Below are 27,960 nucleotides of genomic sequence, written 5' to 3'. Positions count from 1 at the left end.
TGCTGATCAGTGACCCACATCAAATGTTTTCATCCAGCCTGACTCCAAATTCCCATAATTAATGTATAAAAACACAACAAATTCCACATACATTCCAGCACATATGCACTATTTACATAATTTATTCAATCCACTACAGATTATTTGGACGGCTATATAAGGCTTATGGTTTTCTGCACTAAAGAGGTTATTCGATAGGTACCTTTTACAGGACTGGTTCTGCCTCTCTTTGCTAGTTTATAGAGATACATGTGTCATATGCTGACATCTTTCCTCTGCCAGAGATGTAAATAAAAAGAGAAGGTTGCTTCTTTTCAAATCACATACAAGTTATATAATAACTTTCAAGCCCAGAAGAAACATCGGTTGGTATCTTCCACTGAAATCAGAAAAACACGCACGTACTAAATATGCTACATAAAACTATGGCATTAGCACTTGTGCTCGTCTCCAAGCGAATCTGAAGACACTAATAATTTACTGAAATAAATACAAGTAGGAACTGGACAACCTCTTTTATACCTACACAGATCTGCGTAGGTTTCATCTCTCTGCTAGTGAGGAACGGACTATTGAAAAGCCTTGTGTTGGATGCATCCCAATGAACAGCCACAAGCAGCACTCGCAGCGACCACAGGAGGGAGGAGCCAGACCTTAAGAGGACATCAGTTGAAGTCCACTGGTTTGGTGCGGATTGGGAGAGAAACATGGGAATCTGTGTGATTTCAAGATGATGATTTTGGGTGCTGATCTTTTCTTAAAAAGCTTAAAAATTTAAGTCCACCTTGGTTAGTTGCAATTAAAAAAAGCAGGATTCCACTGAGGAATAAAGAAGGCGTATAGTATCATAAGTTGCTCATAGAGCAATATCAGGCTTAAGCAAAGGAAGAAATATTAAAAAAAACTGTACCAGGGAAAGTCAGCCTAACTCTGGGGCTGAGTGCAAGCAGGTCTGTCTGTTATATACACACACACGGGTTAGATGTTCTCCTGACACATCAGATACCATGCTCAACAAATTTGCTTCTGCTGGACTCTGGAAGCCCCCCCTGGGGGCAGCAGTATGGAAATGTCAGTTCAGCAGGGCTTGCTGCTCTGCCAGTCACCCCTGGGGACAGCTTGACCATTAAAGCATTACAGTTCTCTGGAGGCATTGTCCACCATTGTCCAGCAAGCACAGGGGGTGGCAGTGAAGTTCAGTCAACAGTAGCAAATGGTGAGTTTCTTCAGTTCAGAAGCCGTGCCCAGGACAGCTCATGTTTCCAGCACTCTGATGAGAGGGAGGGGCTTGGGTCCAAGGGGCTTCGCCACCCTTTTACTACAAAGCAAAGAAAGGAAAGCACTGAGGCACGGATCAACCAGATGCACTGGAGCTATGACTCAAATTATGATGCATGTCTATCAATCTGGGCTCTTTAACCCACCCTCCCACCCCACCCTGGATCTATCTGGGTTACTACATATCTTCCCCCCGGCATCAATCTCTGAGCATCTTCCAAATATCCATGCATTGAGGTTGACAAGTCTTGTACCCCCTTTACAGACTAGGAAACCGAGGCAGAGGGATACAATTGCTTTGCCCCTTGCCAATGCCTTCCATCAGCAGTCTCGATGCTTAACAGTGAATCAAGCGTCACAAGCACTCCCACAAAAAGGTCTCTCTCCATTTTACAAATGGAAACACTGAGGCACAGAATGAAAAAAATGACTTGGTTCAAGGGAAACATGGAGGCAGTGACAGGATTAGAATCCAAACCTCCTGCCTCCCAAGCCAGTGCTTAGCTCACACCTCCCTGCAGAAGCAGCAGCTTGGAGTTGGACACCGTAAAACCTGGCCTCTGTCTTCCTCCACAGGTCACTGCAGCTCCCTGCTTACCTGCTCACGGACTCAGATTTTGAGCGAGCTCTGGTGCTATGACTGCCAGGGTTGGTTTGCCTCTCAATCAGGTGCTCAATACGATCGTGCATCTCCAGATTCTGAAACAGACCAGACCAAGAGTTTCAGTTCAGTCTGAAGACAAAGGCCAAAGCGGTGGCACGGAGTTGATTATGCCACCACTAGGTCAGCAATTCCCATGCATTATCGGTTTACCACCTTCCTAAAAAATAGTTGTGAATAGTGCTGGTGGAACATCAAGTTCACGTACCACTGGTGTTATGTGCACCACAATTTGGAAACACATGTGCTACATTAACCCATTGCCACGTGGCACAACGCTAGATAAACAATAGACAAGTTTTACTCCCTGCACTAAGGACCTGAGGTCAACCCATCTTTGAACAAACTGCATGTTAATTACGGGCCGAAGGAGGAGTCGGGGGCAGATGAATTTCTTGGGGCTTTCTTCTAATTCACCCTCCTACATGCAAACTGCGGCCTACAGTGAGCTTTGATACTTTTATGATCAAAACCGAGCTCATGCCCTTGTGCCACTGCCCCCACTCCTCCTCCCCCAATCAAGGTTTCATTAGCTTGGCAGTTCTACAAGAACATATGGGATTAAATCTGAATTTAACTTAGATTTCAGATTGAAGTGAAGCATCAAAGACTCAGCTGGCTGCAGTTGCACCATTTCAGTTTTCTGCCTTCAGGTTCAGGAAAAGGGAGACAAGCACTCACTGCCCCATCCCCCTCTGCTGATTAGCGAAATGCCAAGGCACCATGAAGGTAAGAGACTGGTTAAAAGCTGCCAGCACATGCTCAATTTTAGCCAAAAAAGGAGATGCATTTGCATGCCAATATCAGGGAAGCGCAGCTTTGCATTTTGCACTGTTACTATCTGGCACAAACATGCCACCAAAATCAAAGCTCCATTGCTACGGAAGCACGCTTTATGAGATGGTGGACTAGATTTGAGTTGCGTGCGCTGCAGTAACCCAGCTTCACTAAAAGAGACAATATAGCGTAAGAAAGTGGCTCAGCAGAAACCATCCAAACCTACAGACTTCAATCCAAGCATGACCTGTCCTTGCTTGTGCAGTGGGCACAATGCATGCTAGGGCTTTGCTAGCCAGCTGCGGGGCCTTCAGTGTTTTCAAGAAAAAGCAAAGTTCATTCCACACATTCCAGTTAGCTGTTCCAAACTTTGGAGTGACTTGCAAAATAATCCCACGTGACATTTCACTGGCTTTAAAGTTTGAGGGGATAGCTCCTATCCATTAAACAGGAAAGCTCTGATCAGTTAAAGCAGGCTCTATCACCACCACCAACAGGCACTTTGAGAAAACAACTCCTAGAAAGGCAGCTCAGCCAATCTAAGGGTATGTCTTCACTACCGGCCGTATTGGCGGGTAGCAATCGATTTCTCGGGGATCGATATATTGTGTCTCATCTAGATGCGATATATCGATCCCCGAATGCGCTCCTGTCGACTCCGGCACTCCACCAACGCGAATGGCGGTAGTAGAGTCGACATGGGGAGCCGCGGACGTCGATCCCGCGCCGTGAGGACAGTAGGTAACTCAATCTAAGATACTTTGACTTCAGCTACGCTATTCTCGTAGCTGAAGTTGCGTATCTTAGATCGATCCCCCGCCCAAGTGTAGACCAGCCCTAAGGAAACTAACAAACATACCTCTGCTTCCAAGTAGGCAACTCTCTCTTTGAGTTCCTGAATAATTACATCCTTCGCATGAATCACTGTTTTGGAATTCTGAAGCTGTAAAGGAAAAAGTTAATCAAGATGACTAAAGAAAGCTCAGACTTGCCTACACTAGACAAGGTATCTGGAAAGCATAAAAAACAAGGAGCCTTTTGAGGCTCACACCAAAAACTAACATTCGCTACAGGTTTTCTGTAACTTTGGATCTGGGACAAGGAAATTTTGGGCAAGAGTCTCAGAACTTGTGGACAGTCTAGAATTAACTATTTCACTGCCAGAGATTCATTGATGGGCCCCACGGCAGACATGGGCCAAATTCCCTGTTGGTATAAATTACAGCAGCTTATTTTATTTCCAAGGTAACTAGTCTTGCTGGGCACCAGGGTCCGATTGCCATCACTGCGACCATTCCTTCAGAAGATCAGACCTTTCCCACCTGGGTCCCTCGGGGACCGATCACTTTGGAGGGCAGCAGGGTGGAAACTGCATTGTGATATTTTCAAACAACTCCTTCTAGCAGACGTTCAGAGCCAAGCTATCGGGCTCCATGGGGCGTTCGGCGCATGCTAACTCAGCCAGGAAAGACTGAGCACACCTTGTGTTGCCTTTGTCCCGTTTCCTCCTCACACCAAAAGGAAGCATGGCCTTCCCTTAAAGAGGGGCTAAAAACAGATTTACGCCTCTCAGCTCGGATTCTGCAAACTCAGCATCTGTTGTATTTGCATTCCTGTAGCCCCAGGACCCCAATCATGGACCAGATCCCCACTGTGCTCAGCACTGTCCAAACACAGGAATAAAAGAGACCCTGCCTGCCAGCACCAATATGTTCCCTAGCCCCGGCAAGGCACACCCACCTGCTCAATCATCTGCCGGACTTTGCGCTGCTGACTCTTCAGCATGTCATCGAGATGGTGTATCTTCTCCCGCAAGGTAGCCACTTCCTTCTCCAGTTTGGCCGACCTAGGAAAGAGACAGACGAGTGAGTCAGAAAGAGCCATTTAGCCTCCCCCGAATAGCAGAGGAATACGAGACTGAGCGTTTCACCATTGACATCTCGCCACCTCCCCAGAGCTGTGTTTATTCTGCCATGGATGGTCAGTTGTGGGTAGTGTCTTCTGTACACATGCATGCACCCCAGCCACATGGCAGAAAAGGAGCAGTAATAGGTGGAGACAGTAAGGGAGATGGGGTTTTCTCCGATGATTCCTCATGGAGCTAGACAGCTGCTGCAGAGAGCAGATGCGTCAACGGTAGCAAAGACTGAGTGGAGAGACAGAGGCCAGCAACACTAACCGAGCAGAAAAAGACAAGGTCTCAGTTTACCCGGAGCAAGGTGTTCTAATAAACAGAGGCCATTTCCACTTGGCTCCTGGAGCAAACAGGAAGCTAGTGGAGGTATCTGAGAATGGAGTGAGGTGATCAGGTTTTGGACATGGGAGATTTGCTTTTTCTAACAAGGCCACATGAGGACTGTACTCAAATTCTAGGGGCACTGCAGGCTGCAGTAGGAACAGGCGGATTAGTCATCTTGAGAAAACCCTGATATTCGGCAAGCAGCTACACCCACCCTTCACAAGAATGCGAAGTCATGCCCCAGCGAGCTGACAGCCTCCTAGGCTCACTGCCGAATTGGCGACTGCCCAGAAGGAGTCTCGGCATCCCTGCCCAAGGCTGAGCCTCACCTATCCTGTTCGGCGAGCTGGTCATTTTGCAGGCTTCTCAGTTTCTCCAGCTCTGCTTCACCTTCTTTCATCTTCAGCAGCAAACTCTGATGTTCCTGCAACAGATCAGAGGACAAGTTACAACAGATGCTCTGGCCTCTATTTCAGGGCAGAGGCAAAGCATCGGGCTGTGTGGATCTGTAGTGCTGGGCAGTCCTAGGAATCAGCCTTGGTTATCAGCAGAGATGCTGATCCTGCAGCCGGTATCTCAAGTTTAATGCTCGTGAAAGGAGAAAAAAATTCTCCATTTCCTTATAGGACGGGGCGGCAGCAGTGCAAATTTCCCCCACGCTGCACTCTACCACTGTGCTTAACCCCTGTCCTAGACGGAGCCCCCAGTAGGGGAGCTCAGTCTCCATGGCTTGTTCACACCTTAGCCCCTCTGCTGAGGATGCTAATACAGGTGCCAGTTGGGCAGGTGGTTATTATTACATGGACACCCTTCCCCTGGAACTTGTTACCCAGAAGCCATCAACAAATGGCTACCTGGCAGACAGCGGGCCCACTTTCTGCTGTAGAGGAGGCACTTGTGCTACACCAGTGTTGCTGTGGAGCTGATCAGCGTCCAGCACCTTACATGTTGCAAGCACTAAACCCGTCACCCTTCGCAGCAAGCACCTGACAGAGCGGCCCAGCCACTAGACCGTCAAGCAGGCCCCCTGTTGATCTCTAAGCAGTACCTTCTCCATCCCTGACATGAGCCTCTGAACTTCCTCCAGCTTCACTTCCTTCTCTCTCATGCCATCCTCAGCCTTCTTCAGAGCTGCACTGGTTTGCTCTATTTCCTTCTGGTATTGAGAGGTTGTCATCTGCAACACAGGACACAAAAAGATGTTTCTGATCCTCACACAGTCAATAAAGACAATGAGAAGGCCCCTCTCAGTGACTGCATTTTAGTCTTGTCAGGTGTATTTTGCTGAAGGAAGCCAAATGGCACAAAGTGCTGGAGAGAAGGAACCTCTACAAAGCTGTGTCTTCAAAGCACTTCAGACTAACTGATGCATAATTCCTATGGCAATGGAGACAAAAGTGCATCATAAATGCCAGAAAATTCCTCATCATTCAGGCATGCGAGTTATGGACGTTTTCCATCTCATTTCAGATGAACACTCAGGGTATGTCTACAACTGAACAATTATAACAGCACAGCTGCGCTGCAGTAGGGTTTCTGTGTAGACACCACCTACACCGACCAGAGCGGTTCTTCAGTCAGCACAGACAATCCACCTCCCAGAAAGGTGGCTGCTAGGGCAACGGTAGAGTTCTTCTGTCAACCTATCGCTGTCTACATTGATTGGCTTAACTACATCACTCAGGGGTGTCAATTTTTCACACCCTCAAAGACGTAGTTATGCCAATGTAAGATCCTAGTGTAGACCAGACCTCAGCTTGGATGACATCTCCTAGCCTTGTCGTCAGCCACAGAACTGGCACTAGAAGTCAGGAGATCTTGGCTCCCAGACTTGTGGGCTGATCATCAGATGCTTCTGTTGTTCTGTAGAGAAGGACTCTCCCTTCTCCATACCCACCAACCTCCCAGGCTTGTCCAGAAGGTATAGCTGAAGTGGACTCAGCTGCTAAACCAATTGATTAGCATCTACACAATGTCTATTTAAACAAGAAAATTGTGTGTCAGATAACTAGTATAGCAGATCGCAGGAATCATGCACAGATTTCTAATCCCTGGGGTATGTGTCAGGAGCGCCACAAACTCAATACATTTCTACAACTCCCACCACCCCAAACTCTCTCCAGTCAGGAGCAGAGCCCGAGTCTGCACTTAAAATTTAGATCGACCTAGGTACTCTACCTGTGCTTCCACGCCAGTTAGTTCCTTTAGCTCTTAATCACCCAAACTCACACCCCTGGTTTGGAGAGGAAGGGAACAAGCAGATCTCTGCAGGGCCTCCCTCTAGGAGCACAAATATGGGGTAATAGGATTTCCTTTCCCAGCCATTTTAGGGCTAAAGGGATTTCTCTTAGATAATTCATTCAAACTCCATTTCTTTTCATGGAGCCTGAAACCAATGGAAGTAAAACCTGAAGCATCCCCAAACAGGGACTCCCCTCAGCCCCAAGAGCTCATTACATTTAATGAAGTCTCCATAGACACATATGCCAACATGACAAAGCCACATAGTTTTTCCCTAAACAAAAGGGAACCATTAATCCCCAGTGCTGGGAAAAGGAGCAAACCAGGAGACCCTGCTGCGTCCGCACCCCCTAGCACACAGGAGCTGTCATTTTAAGTTACTTTCACTGCAAAACCTGCTTATATCTCGAAAGCAGCATGTAAATACAGTCACAGCTGAGTAAGAATGAACTCAGCTGCCACCTCAGAAACCCGCCCACATGTTTCCATTTAATAAGTTACTTGATATGAAAACATGGCTGGGTCCCAGCTGCCCAGTTTGTGCCACATCCATTCACCACCAAGACATCTTGTGATTTGATGTAACAAGCAAAACATCTCTCTGTAAGAGGAAGGACTGTGTTGTGGAGAAGGCACGGGACAATTCAGCAGATCTGGCTAGGTTCAACGCTTGGCTCTGCTTCAGACTCCCTATGTGACTCTGTTCAAGGCACTTCATCTCTGGACCTCACTTTCCCCATCTATAAAATAGAGATAATACTTCCCTCATTCAGTTTGTTCCAAGGCCAGAAGGCATTAGTGTGATCATCCAGTCTGATCTCTTGCATAACACAAGCATCTTACCACCTAAACAGGGACTTGAAACCTGGACCCTCACATTAAGAATCTGATACTTCACCACCTGAGCTATCCAGGTAATTCACTGCCGTATGCAAGATGCTCATATGCTTGTCATGAGCACTAGGCTGTCCTATACATAATTAACAGGATAAATAGAAATTGGAGGAGACTAAGGGAAATGGCCAAAATGCCACTTGTCTTAGCAAGCACTTTGCCATCACCCACTAAAGTCATTATGATTTTACCTTTTGTTTCATTAACATTACCTGGAAACAGCCATTGTATAAATCAAGACCAGTTTGTGAAAATTTCAATGCAATGTGTTTATTTACAGTTTACAGATTGTACATATTTAGTTAAGACTTTAATGGCAACCCTGAGCTCAACCTGACCTTTCGACCTCGCGTGGGAAAGAGGCTGGCTGTGCTGGCTGGTGTGAACTAGCCAGAATTTTGTTTTAATCAGTCATTAAAAACCACTCGAGTCTATTTACTCTCTGGGTTTCAAAACTGCCTGAACAGCAGCTCTTCAGAAGTGTGTCCCAACCATGCAGGCCAGCACAACCCCAAACTGGTTTCAACTATTATGTATTCTTTGTATTGTGCTTTCAGCCAGGAGCCCCAGTCATGGATCATGGCCTCATTGCGCTAGGTGCTGTACAAACCCCAAACAAGTTTGGATGTTGCTAACAGGAAAGGAGCAGTGTAGCTCAGATTGTCTGGGGGAAAAAATGGGAATTGATGGTTGAAGGATTCATGATTTATAACCTTTAATACATATCACACCCTCCCATCCTGCTTTCCAACACAGCTTGTATCAGCTCCAGAAGGAGGGGGCTGGTCAGTTTCGGAGAGCTTTGAAAGGTACTTAGTAGCATGCACTTGAAGCCAGCCCCTCATTCCGACAAACATCAAGCTCTTTCAGCAGTTAAACATTGCTGTGTATTCACCTCAAAAGCGGTCTTGTCTGACTGATGCCGCTTCTCAGCCTCCTGCAGTTTCGTGAACAATCTCTTTGCTGTCTCACGAATTTTTTCTGTGTCTTCTCCTGAATAATCCTCCTCCTGTAAATACAGCATGAAAGCTTTATTTGTCTCAAGCTGGACACTATCAGGACACACATTCTTTTTTTGTTAATGTGGAAGAGCCAATGCTTTTGACCAATAGGTTACAATATTCACTACCAAAAAAAAAAAAAAAAGGGCTGCAGAAGTTGTGGCAAAGTTTGATTTAGGCAAGTAAGAGAACAAGTTTTCAAATTCCACACTGAGTCAGGTGTCTTAGGGCCTATAAAATAAAAAATTCAGGTCTCCTTTCAGCCCCTCCCATGGTGTCTCTAGGATGCTGTCATGCGTCACCCTTAGGTATCCCAAAACCATCAACTGAACCAAGTCATGACAGCTTAAACACTGACTGATGACTGAATCATGCCCCCCTCAGTTATGGCTTTTAAACTATTGGCAAAAGGGCTGCAGCATTGTATTGTGCCACTCTGCAGTATGGAATGCCATTACTGTAGAGACAGGATGAGATAGCTGTATATTGCTCAATTTTCTGCAAACTGCACTAACTTCAGATAAGATGGACTCCTTAATTATCCCCGCATCCAAAAGGCTCCTGTGAAAAGGAGCCTTGTGCTTGCAGAGATTTAAAAAAAGGTGAGCTGGTTTAAATGCATTTGAAAATCAGACCTGACTTCTAACCAAACCCAGATACAGCCAGAACAATACCTGTGAGCTTTGGAATGCAAGGTAGATCTTAGAGCAGTTATAGGTTTGAAGTTACCCCCCTGAAGTGAAGATTTGTTTTCGTTTTAAATCTAACTGCTCAAAATATAATTCCCCTTTTTTGGTTACATACCTGATCTTCCAAGGAGTTCCTATGGCAATACCCTGATGGCTTGCAGATTCCATTCTGTTTTTCGAACATTACCTATTTTTTAAAAAAAAACATCAAGAACTGTGATCCTCCCTCATAAAACTAGGCTTAGATGTTAGACAGAACACTTCCATCAGCTTTATATCTTTGAATTGATGTAACAGCTTTAAAAAAACGGGGACGTATTTTTTGTAATAGGTTTACAAAGAAAGGAAGTGCACTAGTGCATTTGAACAGCCAATGCATTTAGCTTGCTGAATCTTTCTTGTTTGCTTCTGCACATTTCTCAGTTCTTCCTCCAAAGAAGGTCTCCGAACAGGCTTTTAATCACCCAGGGGAATTTTATTTCTAGGCCACATTTTGCTGTTATTTTTATCCAAACATGGCACGTTTCCTCAGGAAAGGAAGTGCCACTGAAAGTTGACTGAAGAAATGTTCCTGTTACCTTTGCACATTGCAGATTAGTCTTAGCTCCTTGTCTGCTCTCAAGTTTACTACTTATATCTTCCCGCAGCTTCTTCATAGAACTTCTAGCCTGGTAAATGCAAGTCAACTTAGCTTCGTCTGTATGGACAACAGCGTCAATTATTCTATTCAATATACATCAAATGCACATGTAGTAGGTCCCAAAAACAGGGGTAAAGACATTACATGCTAGTGTTTGAGGCCAGACAAGCAAGCAGAGGTCTTTGTCTTGTGCCACAGAAGTCCCTGATTTTACTAGATATTCACCAGCAAGCAGCACTGACTACAAGTGTCTTACTATCCTTGCTAAAGCATAAAGGACAGAATATGTCCCAATACGTAGGCTGAATTTTCATTATTGTTTAATTTTCTCTGCAAGAGTACATTAAAAACTACAACAAATAGACGTGATTAACAGATTCTTGTTATTCCACACATCTGATCCCATATGGCTGAAGCCACATGGGAGTTTACTGACAAGTACAGTCTTGACTTGCACCTGCGATACAGAATTAGTCACTAGAAAAAATGAATCCGGTAATTTTTACAAGGTCACTCCTCCAGCAATAGTGACACCAAGGCTGAAATGCTGATATTTCAGCATGTACTTTCTGCATCTATAAGCACCTTTCATACAAGGATCATCAAGCACTTTTCTAGCTTTAAAGCTCTCAACCCCCTCTGAGGTAAGTATTGACTCACTTTAGAGGAGAAATCTGAGACACAGAAGAGCCAAGATCATACAGCAGGTATGACTACGCTACGTGGCATGTTCTCTCTCAATGACACCAGTCGCTGATTAAAGGTGCTTTATAAGCACAAAAGCTGCTTCAACTGTTTTGAGGTAATTCGGTAAGAGGCCTCTTCTACACAGTTTTTGTATGGGTATAATAATGATGTCTGTTAGGGGTGCATTTATTTATTGATATAATTATACCAGTACGACCCCTAGTGCAAACACAGTTTTATGCTTATTTCTCCTATAGCAGTTTTCATGAGCAGATCTGAAAGCACTTCAGTCTTTTAATGTATTTATCTTCAACTCCCCTATGAGGTAGGGCAGCATTATCAGCCCACTTAACAGATGGGGGGGACTGAGGCACAGATTGGCAAAGTGACTTTAAGGTCACATAGGAAGCCTATGAAAGATCAGGGAATTAAATGCAGGTGCTCCCACATCTTAGGCAAGTACTCTGACATCCTTCCTCATTCTACTGGTATAGCTTATTCCCCTTCCCAGACAGATAAGAGTTAAAGCACTACAACATGCGTGTTGAATAAGGCCGAAGTCACACCATGAACATGACTTACTTGAAATCTGACTTACACCAAGTATACATCCCACTGGAAGTGAGGGACACCCTGACCAATACACACCCAATGAGAACTCATTGTAATGAGTGAAGAGTGGTTAATAAAATTGAAATCCCAGAGATTTAGCACATGCATACAAAGATTAAAAGCATCTTGGTGGCTTAGAGATAAATTTCAATGGCTCTAACAGTAATTACCTTACTAGTAATGGAATGTGTCCACACACGGGCCAAGAGGGGAGCCATAGCTGAGAGTGGGGGCATGGCCGTGAATGGAGCCGGGGGAGGAGCCGAGCTAGGGGCGGCGCATCCTCCCTGCACCTCCATGGGGGCTGGCCTGGGCTCTGCCATGCCTCACGGACATGCCTCCATTCCCTCCTAGGGTGACGCACCCCACAATTGGGGCCCACTGCTCTAACAGAAGAGACTGCTAAAGCCTTTGCGCTTTTCAGTTAGTTTTCAAGCCGTCCGACCAGGTCTGTGGTGCTATTACTGCAGTGAAGAGACAGAACGAACTATTTTTATTTTCTGTAGGGGAAATGCATTTTGTCTCAGAAGCTGGAGGCCAAGATTCAGAAGGCTAATACAGAATGGAGGCTTAGGAACTGTCCTATTCACTCAGATGTTGGGCTATCTAACCCAGTATCTCATCTCCCACAGAGGAAGGTGCAAGAAGCCCCCACAATGGAGACATTTAAGTTTATTTAAAAGCCAAGCCTGAGACAGACCAGCCTAGACCCCACTATTGCAAAATATGGAAATGGTTTAAATCGCAACCAGCTATCTCCCACCCCCAGCCCCACAAAGGTCCAGTCCCATCACTGCTGCCAGCTGGACAGGGAAACATTAACCCTTGAAGTGTCAGACATCAGATTTCCTTAGGCAGGTGGAGCCTTGCCTACAAAACTGCCTTCTAAGAGGCAGCTCTGGTGTCATGCCTGGGTGTGGCTGGGAGAGCCTGGCCAAAAGCCATGCAGTTCTCACACAGCTGACTTGCACTTTACCCAATGCAGCACTGCAAAATGCCTCTGCACTGTGGCAGTGTCAGGCCACATCTACACTTACAAACTTACAGCACGCAGCTGTACTGACACAGCTGTGCCGCTGTAAGAGCACCTGTGTAGCCACATTATGCCGACAGGAGAGAGGTCTCTGTGTCAACATAATAAAACCAACTCAACGAGCGGCGGTAGCTATGTTGGCAGGAGAGCGTCTCCCACCAACAGAGTCCTGTGCACACAAGCTCTTATGCTGGCAAAACTTATGTCGCTCAGGAGTGTGGTTTTTTTCACACCCCTGGGTGACAAAAGTTTTGCCGACGTAAGTGCTAGTGTAGACATGGCCTTAGTCTTTGGAAAAACAGCTACATGGGTTTCTACTCGGGCTTCGGGGGATATGGGCAGATATCTTGATGCAAAGAGAACACCCCTGCCATGACACAGATTCTTCAAACATTGCCACTGGAAGTTGAGGGCACCAAAGCTTTGAGATAAGCCTCCAACAGGCAGCTGTGAGAATTCAGACTTTGATTGGGTTATTGTACATTAATTCTGAAACCAAAAGGCTACCTCTTGAATGTAACGAACTTCACTTTTCAGCTGACTGACATTCTGTTCATGCTTCACCTTGTCCTCAGCCCTTGCTTTTAAGTAAACCTGAGTCAGAAAGAAACACCCCAATGAAACAGCTGTTCAATTACAGAAGATACAAACGAGAATAGTTACAATCACAGAGTCAGGTACAATATGGAAAATGAGCTCTCAAAGCCCTCTAAGATCTTCCAGGCTCTTTTTCTACCTCTATTCCTTCCTTCATCAGGACATTGTAGCTGGGATTTGGACACCCAATTCTCATTAAATTTGACTGGCTTTGAAAACTTCAGTCTCTAGCATGACCTTTTCAGTAGAAGTAGTTAAGGATGGCTATTGTCATCAGTTTTTCCTCCTCTCTCTAACTTTTATTCACTTCCCAGTTTTTACATTTGGATGATTTTAATGCATTTGTTTATTTCTCTAATCTCTCCCTTAGGATTCCCAGGGTGTGGAGACTAAACATTCCTGAGATGCCATTTTTGTTTTGAGTTTTAAGAGTTCCAGTTTAATCAAGTTCATTCCATTCAGCCTGGGAAAGTTACTCAGCAATTCTGCTGAAGTTAGTTTACTGAAACAATGAAAGGTTTCCACATTTCAAAATGGTTTCTCCAGAAAGAAAACCCACTCTGCAAGCATTGCCACAGGCTCTCCTACCCAAGTAAGGATACCATGAACCATGCTTGCCGAGATTTCTTGTTTGCACAGCCAAAATCTAAACTTTTAGTTTACATCTAAAATTAAACATGATTAATTTAGTCTCAATGCATATTGGGTACCTCTAAATTAATTAGGCAAATTAATTATTCAGATCAGCTGGGAACCATGACTAACACTAACCTTGATGATCTCCTCGTGACCGTCACTGGATTTGATGCATTCTGAAGCCAGTGAATGGCCATTACTTGATCTGTTGGCCACCATAGCAAAGGCCCTTCCAACAGGCTGCAAGAGACAACGTAGTAAGACATTTAGATATTGAGATGATTTGTTTGCACAGCTTGTCTGGACCTAGCACAGCCAGCTTTCTAGTCGGATCAGCATCAATCACTTTATTAGAGGAATGCTGTGTAAAATGCAGTCTGGACCCTGCGGGACAGGCACTGTATTTTAGTCTTGGGTATATACAGCCCCTGCACAATGGGGCCCTTAGAAGCTACAGGAATTAAAGGATGCTCCTTTAAGCGATTTGCAAATGCTCATGCAGCTCAGAAAATAGAGTTCTCTCTAGCATGTCAAGCACAGCATAGTCTGACTATGATCCCTTACAAAGTTCTTTCCCCTCCAAAAAGTTATTGTGAACAACAGCTTCAAGCAAGAACAGAAGAAATTTCTACTCATTTTAAAATTACTGGTTTTTAACAGCCCTTAACATGGAGTCCGCTGGTAAAATTCAAAACATGGCACACAAAAGTAGCAGTGAGTCCTACATACAGCAGAATGTTCATGCCTGGAACACACACCTTTTGTTTCACCTGATCACGTCGCTCGCCTGGAAGGTCATTCTGCAACGTCAGCCGTAGCACTTTCACGCTGTCCTGTAAGAAAGATGCCAGATTTTAATTTAAAATGGTTTATGTTGCTCCATGGTTAGGTTTTAAAATGCTTTTTGTATCTACATCAAACATCTGACCCAGTTATTTACATTTTTTCCAAAAAATGAAATGATTGTCTGCATAGACACAAGGGCAAGCCCTGTCTATTTAGCTCTCTGACTTTGACTACAGTTGAGGCAGTAAAATCGTTAGGATTAAAAAGAGGAAGACGAAGTGAAAAGGAGATTGGAAAGCACCTCATCCAAGCCCCCCAATAGACCTGAGGAAGCACTGGTGGGGTGAGAAAGCAGTCAGAGGACCTGGCAATGATTATATTAGCCCCCAGGCCAGAAAGACTGCCCCTGACCATATGTGATACTGGCTGATCATTTAGGAGTTGCCATAGGTCCAAGGCTGCTATTGAAAGTATGAAAGTAACTGCTCTGCATTAGAACCTTCCCTCCGACGGGAAAGACAGTGGTGACACATTTATCCCTTCCTTTATTCTTTGAGGCTAGCTAATTTCACTGCACTCTGCATGGAAGTTGAGAACACACAGAAACTGAAGATGGTGCAGAATGCATTTGTCCATTGAAGCTATACTTCATTCCAACAGGGCTCCACGTGCTATTATTTCCAAGTGGTACATAAAGGAATTGGCTTTAATCTATGAAGCAGGTTTGGGACCTGGCCACTGGAGAGACCTCTCTGCTATCCCATAGCTGTGATCAGTATAGTCAGAGCACTCAGTTTAAAAAGCAACAGAGAGTCCTATGGCACCTTTAAGACTAACAGATGTATTGGAGCATAAGCCTTCATGGGTGAATACCCGCTTCGTCAGACGCATGAAAGCTTATGCTCCAATACATCTGTTAGTCTTAAAGGTGCCACAGGACTCTGTTGCTTTTTACAGATCCAAACTAACACAGCTACCCCTCTGATACTCAGTTTAAAACGGCGCTGGTTGCAGCTGAGCCACTCTCTGAAGGCTTCTGTGAGAGGCTGGGAGAATGTCTGTGCCAAACTGAGAATACCATCTTGCTTTGTCAGGATCCTCCAAACCCAGAAAAGGGGTGTAGATGCACCATTTGCTCATGGGAGTGCACCCAAGAGACCCAGAGCTCAGAACAGTGACCAGATGACACTACCCAGACCCAGGGGGCTTAGAAGCATGTGGGATCCAGCAGTTGGGTCTACTCATAAACTGGGTATGCTGCAAAGCCTCTCTTTTCTCTGGAGTTTAGGGAGAGGTGGCTGGGAGATCACACAAACAGCCCCTTGTTGATTGCTGATGGGGAGCGGGTAGTTATCTATTAGATCTGACAACTGGGGCTAGACAGGGAGATCAATCCTTTCAGAAATCCAGAACAGATGAGCACTTAAATCAATTTGCACAGTTAAGGTTGCTCAGCTCCCCTTCAATATTTTCCTCATGCACTAGGAAAAACAAATAAAGTCAACAGCAACACTTCTGTTTCTCTGCCTATCCCAGTATAAAACTTAACTCTTACTATTCTCCTGCCACAAAACACCCAAGCCTTCATAGGCTACCATGCAGCCTTAAAGACATACACACACAGGGAAATAAGAGCAGAATTCACTCTTTCGGGGTATGGTTTTCTTTTTCTTTTCTTAAAAGTAGAACTTTTAACACGTCTTCTGAAAACACATGTCAGAGATGGTGTCGGTATTCTTGGTCCTGCGCAGGGGACTGGACTAGATGACCTCTCGAGGTCCCTTCCAGACCACCATTTCTATAATTTTATGGCTCCAGGTCAGAAACCCAATACTGATGTGTGTAAATAGGGCTGTTGGAATTTGTCAAACCCGCTGCCACGTAGACATGTAAGTTGTTGGATATCAAAAGCTATGATATGGTTAATGAGATGCTCTCAGATTGGCACAGTACAAGTCAGTTGTGAAATAAAAATCTTTACTCAAATTCCAAAACAGTTAGTTATATAAAGCTCTGTAACTACAGATATACCATAATTTACACCTGAAGTGCAATATAGAATTTCCATGTATATTCTTTACAAAGGGTTCTGAAATAAGCCATTCAATAGGGTCCAATTTCAAAAGCCATCTCTATTTCCAAAATATCTGAGTGTTCCTCACACAAATTTTAACTATGCTATTCTGTAAGTTTTGTTTTTTCCTGGTGTTAAGCATTTAACATATTTCCATTCTTTTCTCCTGTTAAACCCAATTCTCGGATACAACCTTAAGCTATGGTTTCCCTACCGCTGCATCAAATATTTAATAATGTCAACACATGTATTTGTTTGGAATTTATATTCCAGCAGATGTTTACATAAGCATGATTAAGTAATTATTTGAGAAGCCAATTATACAACAAGACATAAAAATGGTGGCAGTTAACTATAATAGAGAGGTGTGCTTTCAAAACAATTCAAGTTTTAATATGATTTAAAGTCAATGGTGGTCAGAGTTGTACAATGGTGAAAGCAATTTTGCAGAAATATATCATCAGTTTTATGGAATATTTCTCCAGAAGCCTCCTCATGCATAATGTGTGTGTGAAGCAAATTAGGCAGTTGCATTGCAAAGCAATTGGACTAACAGCGATCCAGTTCAGGTCACAGTAAGACAACCTCATCCGGAATCATTTTCTTATAACAGAGAAATATATATACACTGGACAATCTATAAGCTTCATGCTGACTACTTTAATGGTTTAGTACATCACATCAACTAGCATTTGAATCTACAATACTCTGCAATTAGCTACCTACACAATAGGCAGGCTTCAAAAAAATACAGCTAAACCCACTTGAATACTTACACATACCTTATTGCAAGTGTTATGACTTTCATTGGGACTTGTGCTCCTCAATCTTTAGATGACTTTGAAAGTCTCCCCTACTTATTACAGTTGATCTTTATTTTTAATTCATATGCAATCACTTGACATATCTGACAGAGCAAGGAGTTCTTTGATATAAAGTTTATAAACCATTACACTGATCAGTAAAAATAGGTTCATCTTTAATTCATATGCAACCGTATTTGTCTCATTTAATAGGTTTTCTATAGTTCAACATGGCAGAAACAGGTTATCCCATTCATAGAATATCAGGGTTGGAAGGGACCTCAGGAGGTATCTAGTCCAACCCCCTGTTCAAAGCAGGACCAATCCCCAGATAGATTTTTGCCCCAAATCCCTAAGTGGCCCCCTCAAGGATTGAGCTCACAATCCTGGGTTTAGCAGGCCAATGCTCAAACCACTGAGCTATTCCTCCCCCCAGTCAGATCCTTGTAAGTAAGAAAAAGTTTCTTGAAACAACATACTCATTTCTCTGTCTCGTTTGGAGTCTTGTTTACAAGTGCAAGATTCTTGTCCATAGAAACAACAGAGTGAAAGGCACCCAGATGGGTTTTAAAGTATCTCACAGTGTAAAAAGTCATCTATACTGCATGCCTAGAAGTTGATTCCTTAAACAATCTTTTAACAGCCTCTCTCTGCAGCAGGCAAGTATTAAAAAAACGGACTTGCTAATGTTACAAAATATGCATATGTGCTACAATGCACGCCTGCTATTGTCTACACACCACGAAAACTCCTTCAATGCTATATAAATTTGCTGCAAAAAAGGAGCAGGAGTGACTATTCCTACGACTTGCAGCCCATGGGCTATTCGTTATCTACAGAGCTGCATTCACCAGTCTTAGTAATCCTCATGGCTACCTGAAGCTCAGTCCAGAATTTTGGGGTTTCCAGAAATTTTCTAATCAGCTAAACTCACAAGCACCTCACAGCACCCTACGCAACTGCTCCACATCTGCCTTCATTGGCTATCTCTCACATAAATTCAACAGTGATTACATTTGTAGACAAAAAACAAAAATCAGAGGGACTAGGACTGAACCAAACTGCAGAGCGACCAGGTGCTACTAGAGCAACTGAGGCCATAAGCAACAAAGGGGACTGAGTCGGTGCTAATAAACCTGAAGCTGAACATCCAAGAAATGAACAGCACCGATACAGAATGGGAACGATCTAATCAACCAGACCCACTCCTTGCACTGGAGCCTGGTTATTTCCATCATCCCTTTAATAACATCCTATTATTTTTTCCAACATAAACAGGTGCCTCTAGTTGCCATAGGGAAGATACAAAATTAAAATGGAGATGCTTGAAGAGAGACTAAGAGAACTGTCACCTTAAGTAGCGAGACAGAAGACGGAAAGTTTGAGAGCCACTACCCTAGACCAAAGATACCACAAACACACAAAAGCTTGCATAATGCTTTTTGGGATGGCAGGGCTAAAGAAAATCCTATAGACACAGGAAAGATAGACAAGAATTTGGCGACTCTTTCCTCACATCCTTCCCATGTACTGCTTGTATTTCTACAGCAACATTCTATTACAGCAAATAAGCATGTGCACCAGAATAGCTGGTGGCAGAGCAAAGAAAAAAAATTCTCTATGGAAAAAAATGTTGAGACTGACCGCAAGCTATTATGTAACCACCAGGAAGAACAGGTACTGTCTCATAAATAACATTCCTGGAGTGGGGCTGGCACTTTAGTCAATCATCCCAGCTATAAGATTCCATGCATTCTTTAAAATCTTGTCAAACTAATCTTTCCCAAGTCAATCATTTGAGACATTTGGAGCAGACACATCACTGATATTATCCAAGTTTAACAAAGAAGCTAGATAGACCAGCTCCAAGCATACCCAAACCCTGGGCAAGCATGGATCCTTCAGAACGCTAAATAAAAGTGTGTCACATTTTTAACAAGAACTTCCTAAACATAATTCAAACAAATGTCTTGAAAAATTCTGAAATAGAGGTGTGATCGGGTCACTTATTCTTTCTCTGATCTTATAGAAAAGCAGAGACCTTCTCCAAGTCCACACAACACAATGTTTTAATTTTCATTGCTATTTGTACTAAATGAAGATTAATCTACAAAACCGCACAAATTTACTTTTATTGGTAACATTCATTTTGCATTAAGTTTCTGGTAGATTTCCTTGTGCTTAAAATCAAGGTGCCATGAGGATAAAGAAACCCTACCTGAGAAGTTAATTTTCTGGGAGAATTAAATCAGTGAAAAAAAAGAGTCGGAAGAGAATGCTAAAAATGAACTCTGGTAGCATGGCCAAACCTCGCTGCTGTAGTTCATGTAAATTCAGCACTCATTTACCTTGTAAGAATCTTAAGGCTATGGCTACATTAGCGCTTCAAAGTGCTGCCGCGGCAGCGCTCCCTTAGTGAAAAGGAGACCACCAAGCACAGAAGTCTGCACTAATCTCTCTCCCCTACAGTCAAATTCAACTCCTTCAGAGATGCATTTGGCCCATGTAACTCCACTGACTGCAATCAAGTTAAAGCAAGGATGAATCCCACTTGTCTACCTTCCAGTTACATTTAAAACCATGACTATGCTGGTTCCCCCCCACCCCTGCTCTTTTAGGAAAAAACCACTAACAATTTAGAAACTAAGGAAATACATATTACCGCCCCCAGTTATCTTCTACAAGAGGCAGAAGGTGTTCTTTGTAGCATGACAGGTGCGTCTGTGACTTAATGAGTAAGTGCTACGTACTATCTATTAAAAAACCTCGTGTTTGGAACAAACCTCACATGGCAACACCTTAGTAAATATCATATTAACCTTGAGCTATCTGTTGCATAAAGATTATGCAACTTGCTCAGTTTTCTTTGTTTCCAACACATCCTGAATTGCACGTTTAAAGCATTTACTACAGGGGTCATGAATTAAGGAAGAGCCTTAAACCTGACAATTTTGTACCATTTTCTACTTGTGCTTCTGTGAAGAACTATCTACAGTTAGGGGAGATTTATGTGGGTTCTTTTTTAAATAAAAATGGCTTCTCTGATGTCAAGAGTTTATTCTGAACAGGCAGCAGTGATGGAGTGGTATCTGATTTAACAGTGTGACATTTTCAGATTCTTCAATGCATAAGATTTAAAATCTAAATGTAGATATTTCCGCCACAATATAAGGTAACTGATGTCAAATTCAGCAGCTGAATTAGGATTCACATATTTTGAAAAGTCCAATTTTAGACCTCATTTGTGATCGTGGCATATTCATTGCTGTGAAACCCACCAAGAGCAAAAATAAGCAGCAACACAACAGATGCAGATTAGTTAAATAATTAAAGGAAGAGATACTGAGCACTGCTCAGCAAAGTATGTTTCAGCTTTCTAGCCTCAAGAGCATCCAGAAGCAAGAAAATTAATCTAGGAAAAAGAGAAGGTTAGTGGAGTACTAAAGACCTCAGTTAAAAACAGAAGATTATGTTGACCTAACTAAAGAAGTGAATGGAGAGCTACATAAGAAGATTATCTTTTTTGAGACCAGGGAAGAATGCCTGAGACTGAAAGCCAGGAACCCGACACCAGCATTGAATCAGTTGGTGACCTTTGACATCTGTGTCAGTTTGGCAAATGGGAACAGGACTGACCAGAATGGGATTATGAAGAGTAATTAGGTAATGTTTGCCAAGTGTTGAAGACACAAGGTGTGATAAGGTTGCTTATTATTACAGTACCACACAACATGTATGCAATACATACATAACACCACAACTGTTCCATATATGGTAGGGAAGGGCTGCAGGGAGTTAGGATCCTCTCATTAGAAGCCTCAAAGATGAGTCACCTTCAATAGGAACAAAGGCCCGGGGACTGATACTGGCAAGGATAATGAGAAACTGAACATGAAACAATTAAAGTTCGGTTGAACAACTGCACAGGAGAAATCCAGTGTACATTTATGGGAGACATGTTTTGCAAGGCTGGATTTCTCCCCGAGACATTAAGAATCTAGCTTCTTTTTCTTGTCTAATATTTATATAGTAGACAGAAAATTGGATCAATTGACTGACACAGGAGTGACTGCAGGAGCCAAATGCACAATTTGGTGTGCCTTGAGCTGTGTCTAGAAAACTTGGGTTCTGGAAAACCTAATTTATCAGATCCAGTACATTTCTGCTTCATCACCCAAAGAACAAACATATTGTCAAGAACTGTAAGCCACACCAAGATCTGGCATTCTTATCATTGAGATCTGCTGAAAGCAATTTAGAAGGACTTTGAACAAAACAAAACACACACACACACCACAGAGCCTAATTGTAAAGTGACTAACAATTAAAACCAGTCCCTCTTCAGCTGTGTGTAACCTTGAACACGTCTCTCTCTCCAACTGAAGCTGGTCCAATAAAAGATATTACCTCACTCACCTTGTCTTTCTAACAACCAAAACATATTTACTACCAGCAATGCCCGATGCCTAGATTACTCAAATCTTGTTATTAAAATCTCCAACGTAATTATCACCCTGACTACTGACAAATCAAGCACTACAAATTCCATTAGAACAATCTGGATATAGTTATTTGACATCTGTATTATATCAAAACCATTTGCTGCCTGCATGACTTTTCCCACAAATGTAGTAAACATTACATGAGCCATATCTGTGGGCAGGACATCAAGCTGTGCTATATAAATTGTGTATTTATAAATATTTTAAATAGATAAATAAAGGTGTAGCAGGCAATGATTCTTGTGGTGTTACTGTTTATATTTTTCTATAGGTCCTTATCTGGCCCTGTCATCATAGACCTAGAGTGCCTAAAATGTCTTCAGACAAAAAATATAAAAGAGTACAACACTAGTGAGGACAGCTAAAGATTTCTGATTAGCCTGGAGAATATTCTGATCTACACACACTGCTGACAGCATTGAAGCACAACCTTGTGCCACAGGGAAAAAAGTGATACTCTGAAAGAAAATAAGCCTACAATATGTTAATACAAGATTATAGGACATAAACACTAAAGGTAACATTTTGATAACCATTCAACAAGGTTTCTAATATTTTTAGAAGCCAAAATAAATTAGTAGAAGGGGGGAGAGGGAAAAACCTCATCACGGAACTGCATTTGTAAGAGACTGAAACAAAGCCCTGTCCGTTCTGCATTAGCATCTGATAACCTTCCCTGGTTTCAAGCAACCCAGGAGCCACCTGCTGTCTATGGCAGCTTTCAACAACCAAGGAAAGTTACAGAAAGGCTTTCTGGTTACTGGAGTCTCCATAACCCCATGTCAGAGCCTTCCTGCTTCTCCCTTGCAAAGGGCTGCTTCCCCCCCCGCCCAAAGACCAGGGCAGGGGTCTTCATCTCAGACAAGGGTCCCCCTCCAGAGCTGGAACCAGGTGCGCCACAGATCCCTCACCCCCTGCGTGCCACAAACCCTACACCCAAGCCCAAAGCCACTTCCATCGCAAGAAGGTGGAGAACCCTGGGGACAGAGGGGACCCGCAGCCATGTCAGGAATCAAGGGGCAACCACCTAGAGCCACAAGGAGCTCGCCCCAGCTTTGAGCCCCCACCCCAGTTACACGCACAGGAGAGAGGGTGCCCCCCCCCCGCCAGGGGTACAGACCAGGCCGGAACTAGGGAACTGAGGGGTCCCCCTGGAGCTCAGGGAGCCCCCAGGGATGATGGGGGGCCCCCCCGGACCAGTGAGGAGGTGCGACCAGGTGGAGGAGCCCCCAGGGACTCAGTGGGGGCCCCACAAAGCCGCAAGGGGGGGGCAGGTCCCAGGAACTGAGGGGGTCCTGCAGCACCACGGGGACCCAGCCCTGCACCCTCAGCATGGGGGGGGGGGCACTGAGCCCCGGGACCAGCCGGGGTCACCCCCACGCGGGGGGGGGCGTCTGGCCCGTTGGGGGATCCCCGCCCCCCCAGGGGCTCCAGCCCCCACAGGCCCGGGAAGGGGGGGGGTGGCTCACCGGATTCTCGCCGTCCGGCCGCACCTCCGCCAACGTGCACAAGCTCCGCACCGCGCTCATCGCCCCCGCCCGGCTCCGACCAGACTGAGCGGCGGGCGGGCCCGCCCGCGCGAGATATACAGGCCACGCCCCCGGCCACGCCCCCCGGCGCCCGCAGGCCGCGCCCCCTGTTGCCGGGCGCTGGCCTCGCGCTCCCCTGAGCCCGGGGCTCGCGCTGGGGGTGGAGGGGGCGGTGGCTGCTGCTGCTGCTGCTGCTGCTGCTGCCGCCGCCGCGCGCGCCGCCCCGGGGAGCAGGGAGGACGAAAGCAGGCAGGGCGGGGTCTTGCATGTAAATGAGTGCGCCGCGATTGGGGCTCTGGCATGAAAATTAATGCAAAGTAGGGCGGGGCCTGGGCTGTTAATAGTAGTAGGGCGGGGTATTGCATGTGAATTAATGCGTAGTCCGGCGTGTTAATTAATGCAAAGCAAGAGAGGGTCTTGCATGTAAATGGATTCATAGCGGGTCGGGGGCTCGCATATAAATGAATATACCGGCGGGCGGAGTCGTGCGTGTTAATACAAAGCCATGCGGAGTCTTGCATGTACATTAATGCAAAGCAAGGTGGGGTCTTGCATGTAAATAAACGCACGGCGGGTCAGGGTCTTCCAGGTAAACTAACGTACAGCGAGGCGAGGTGGGACTCTTGCATATGCAAAGAACCGCACCGTGGGGTGGGGTCTTGCATACAAATTAATACACCGGCGGTAGGGTCTGTAAATTACTGTGGAGCGGGGCGGACTCTTTTGTTCAAATCATGTACTATAGGGCCACGTTACCCATTAAATACATTGTAGCTACCTCAAGGTATGGGCGGGCCCGCATTATGTTTGCACTCCAGTGTATGGTTCTGGTTATCAATTGTTTGCTCCCGTCTATTTGCATCGGCAAATTAAAGTTTGGTAATAGGTAATAATTGGAGATATACCAATCTCCTAGAACTGGAAGGGACCTTGAAAGGTCATCGAGTCCAGCCCCTTCACTAGCAGGACCAATTTTTGCCCCAGATCCCTAAGTGGCCCCCTCAAGGATTGAACTCACAACCCTGGGTTTAGCAGGCCAATGCTCAAATCACATAATTAATTAAATGTATAATTACTGAACTCTTCTAAATTCTTATGTAATTATTTGCACTGGGGAATATTACATGGAAAAAATGCATGACTATTATTTATGTTTTCTAAGATATTTATCCTATGGATAAGTAATTCACATGTACACACGACATGGTTTTTAATATTTCCATTACAGTTATTTTATACAAGGGGGATGCTGCATTTATAGTCTACAATTGCTTTCCACTGACTAATTGGAATGCAAAAAAAAATGCAAAATTTCAGGTGTTTTCAATTTGTGTCAAGAAATTATATGAAAATAAATGCAGGATTTTTAATTGTAGTTTCCAGCCATTTGTACTGGAAGGTATATTACATGCAAATTAATTCAGATTTTTATTATTTTTTAATTAAATATATGGACTTACATGCAATGCATAACTTAATTTCATTGCTGTTATTTGCATAATTGAGGCTGCATGTATTGTTTATAAATTAATTCTGCAGTCATTTGTATCCAGAACATTACATGTAGGTGGTCCATGAACTTGAAGAATCTTGCATTTGTTTGCATTGGGGCAAAACATACATAACATGGCTGAATTGTTTTCTAGTTGTTTGCTTTGGAGGGATATTTAAGTAACTTTAGCTGCTGCAGCCCAGAACAAGAAGGAAGCGGGTGAAAATTGTGTCCTGCAGAAGTAGTTTGTCAAAGAGAAGTTTAATGGCACAGCTGGTTAAAGCAGACCTAGCAGTCAGCTATATTTACTTCTGGGTGGTACATTCCAGTGGAGCTGCCGCCTAATTGGCCTATCCACAGAGATTATTCTGAAGTTTTGCTTAAGTGTCTTCAGAGAAGTGTCATTTTTGATCTCCTGCCATGTATTAACATCATGCTTAATTAAGCCTCACAGTACTCCCTTGAAGTGGTGTCATAGCCATTTTACAGAAGGGAAACTGAGGCATGCAGGGCATGACTGATTAAATACCCCATGTCACCCAGCAAGGTTATGGCAGGGTCAAGAACAGAGCCAATAACGCCTCTGTTTTAATTTTTAGGGTCACATTCCCCATCCAGCATCAGCAAAATAACCTAGGTGTTCCAGCCTTCTAAGCCCCTGCTCTCACACCCAGGCCATACTCCCACCCAGAACCAAGAGTAGTAGAACCCAGGAGTCCTGAGACCTGCTCTTTTGTTCTAGCCACTAGGCCAGATTTACACTAAGATGCAGTAACAGAACCCAGGAGTGCTGACACATACACTGTTGCTCTAACCACTCAACCACATTCCCTCTCCTGATTTCTCCACAGTTGCTCCCGAGGGCCTGGAGTTCTCCCTAAAGCCAGATTTGCTGCAAAGAAGAATGGGTTCATTGTTGCACTGAATCTGTCCCGTTCACCCTGGTTTGTTGTGGTGCTTTTCTTTGCAGGTTCTGGGTGAGTAACTAGCCAACTCTCTCTCCTCTGTTTGTGCTTCAGCAGGCAAGGACTTGGAAAGAGCTGAGCGATTGTTTGGGGCGCGGCAAGGAAGTTTCCAGGAGCCGCTGTGAGAAGCAGACTGTCTCTTTCTCAGAGTTGAGCAGAAGAAAGAAGCTGATTGGGGTTTTATGTTTGTGCCAGCTCACTGCTGCGTGTGAGAACAGAACCTGGGAAGAGAGTGCCACAGATTGTCCACGTGAGAGAGCCTCATGAAGCAACGTGAGGAGCGGGGCGAATGCTCCACAGCCCTGTTTGCTTTTTGATAACAAAGCCTGTGGCCCCGACATGCAGCGGGCAGAGACGCTAGCCCCTCCATGCTGCATCTTTCTGAGCATGGGCAGGTGAATTCTTCCATCCGCCTAGAGAGCTGGCCCCTGTCACCATCATACCCGAGCAGGTCAAAGTCTTCCATGATCCTTACAAATACCTTGTGGGCAGGGCCACGCTGTTGTCCTCCTTCTATGGATGGGGGTCTGAGGCCACAGAAAGACTTCAGGGGACAGTATTGTGAACTCCGAAGTGCCTTAAAGTCTATCTACGCCACACACACACACACACACCCACACCCACACACACACACCCCCCGAGTCCCAGGGCCACCTGACACAGGCTTGCAAGGCTAAAAACAGCAGCGTAGATGTATGGACTCATGTTGGAGCCTCCTCCCTCGCCAGGTTTCGGAGCCCGGCCTCCAGCCTGAGCAGGAACCTCTCCATTGCTCTTCAGTCCCGTAGCACAAGCCCCGGGTGCCTGAGTCGGTTGCCGTGGGCTCTGAGACCCTGCTATGGGTTTTGGGGTTTTTTTGCAGTGCAGACGTCCCCTTAGAAGCGTTAAAAGTCCCCTTTACAAAAGGGACGTAGGCACTGCGGGGCAGATTTTGAAAGGTGCGTAGGCGCTCAGTGCAGTTTACAAAAGCGACGTGCCTTTGGCACTCCCACTAGGCACCTCGCTGCATCTTAGTCATCTTTCAAAATTTGTCTCTTGGTGACTTGTCCACAGCCCCATAAGGGACCTATAGCACAGCAGGGACTTGAACATAGGTCTGCCCCATCCCTGGCAAGCACCGTAACCACCGCACCATCCATCCTCCCAGCCTGCTGCTCTCTTCACCGTAGGAGCCTTGTGGTGGTGTTGGCCTGCCAGCCCCAGAGACTGGTACCGTCCATCTCCACAGAGGGACGAGCCTGGGCAAGCCAAGCTTTCCCATTGCTGTCCTGCCAATGGAGCTTAGTGTTGACCCCTGGCAGGGCCCTCCTCTGGGGGCATCCGTTGCCTACGGCCTCTCTGCTGAACCTGGCTATTGAGCTGTGGGATCTGGAGCGAGACCCAGTGACCAAACCCAATTCACACCAGCCTCCCGATGGGGATCAGAAGAGAAGGATTCCCAGCCACCCGTCCAGGGGCTGACTCCCAGTCCTCTGAGCCAGCCAGCTACCATGGGTCCCTCACCATCTCTTCCTGCAAGGAACCATCAACCCGTAGGCCTCAACATGAGCTCGGTGCCCCTCTCCACACAGCCTGTGGCTGGGAGAAGTTTAGTAGGATTCCCTCCCTCCCCTGCTTAGAGACACCATCACAGGATAGAGCCTACCTGGCAAAAAATCCCCTCTTCCTCTTCACCCGCAGCGTCGGGGCAGGGTGCTTCTTGGCCCCCCTCAGCTTCAGGGGTCAGTGCCAGCTGGGTCGGCAGCCTGCAGAAGGCCATTTCTTCTCTTCTACAAGAAGCATCTGCAGCAAAGCCACCTCCTCGCATCCCAACTCACAGGGAGC

The 27,960-nt window shown here is 45.1% G+C and overlaps 1 protein-coding gene across 3 annotated transcripts; it reads right to left on the bottom strand.

The window, feature by feature from the left end:
• Positions 1–106: 106 nt before the first annotated feature.
• TUFT1 (tuftelin 1) lies at positions 107–27,960 on the bottom strand. 3 transcript variants are annotated; one of them, XM_044991479.1, is made up of 13 exons: positions 27,782–27,959; positions 14,744–14,818; positions 14,121–14,225; positions 13,260–13,346; positions 10,359–10,448; positions 9,896–9,967; positions 8,986–9,099; positions 6,004–6,132; positions 5,285–5,379; positions 4,457–4,562; positions 3,576–3,659; positions 1,877–1,977; positions 107–1,318 (listed from the first exon to the last, which is right to left on the bottom strand). In XM_044991479.1, the coding sequence occupies exons 1-13, from the start codon at positions 27,941–27,943 to the stop codon at positions 1,255–1,257; spliced, it is 1,284 nt and encodes a 427-aa protein (XP_044847414.1). In that variant the 5' UTR covers positions 27,944–27,959; the 3' UTR covers positions 107–1,254. The 3 variants fall into 3 exon arrangements, with proteins under 3 accessions (XP_044847414.1, XP_044847416.1, XP_044847415.1); XM_044991481.1 differs by lacking the exon at positions 27,782–27,959 and adding an exon at positions 23,620–23,727; XM_044991480.1 differs by lacking the exon at positions 10,359–10,448 and having other exon boundaries at positions 27,782–27,960.

Source organism: Mauremys mutica, chromosome 17 (assembly GCF_020497125.1).
Source record: "Mauremys mutica isolate MM-2020 ecotype Southern chromosome 17, ASM2049712v1, whole genome shotgun sequence".
Taxonomy (NCBI): domain Eukaryota; kingdom Metazoa; phylum Chordata; order Testudines; family Geoemydidae; genus Mauremys; species Mauremys mutica.
The sequence above is the reverse complement of the archived record's forward strand: the minus strand, read 5'-3'. Positions and strand labels throughout refer to the sequence as shown.

Bases quoted from the DNA above. Each gene is read 5' to 3' on its own strand.
- TUFT1 (XM_044991479.1), bottom strand. From the start codon at position 27,943: ATGCGAGGAGGTGGCTTTGCTGCAGATGCTTCTTGTAGAAGAGAAGAA. The intron at 9,968-10,358 runs GTAACAGGAACA...TTTAAAAAATAG, and splicing joins CTAATCTGCAATGTGCAAAG to GTAATGTTCGAAAAACAGAA. The intron at 4,563-5,284 runs GTGAGGCTCAGC...TCTCTTTCCTAG, and splicing joins CAGCTCGCCGAACAGGATAG to GTCGGCCAAACTGGAGAAGG.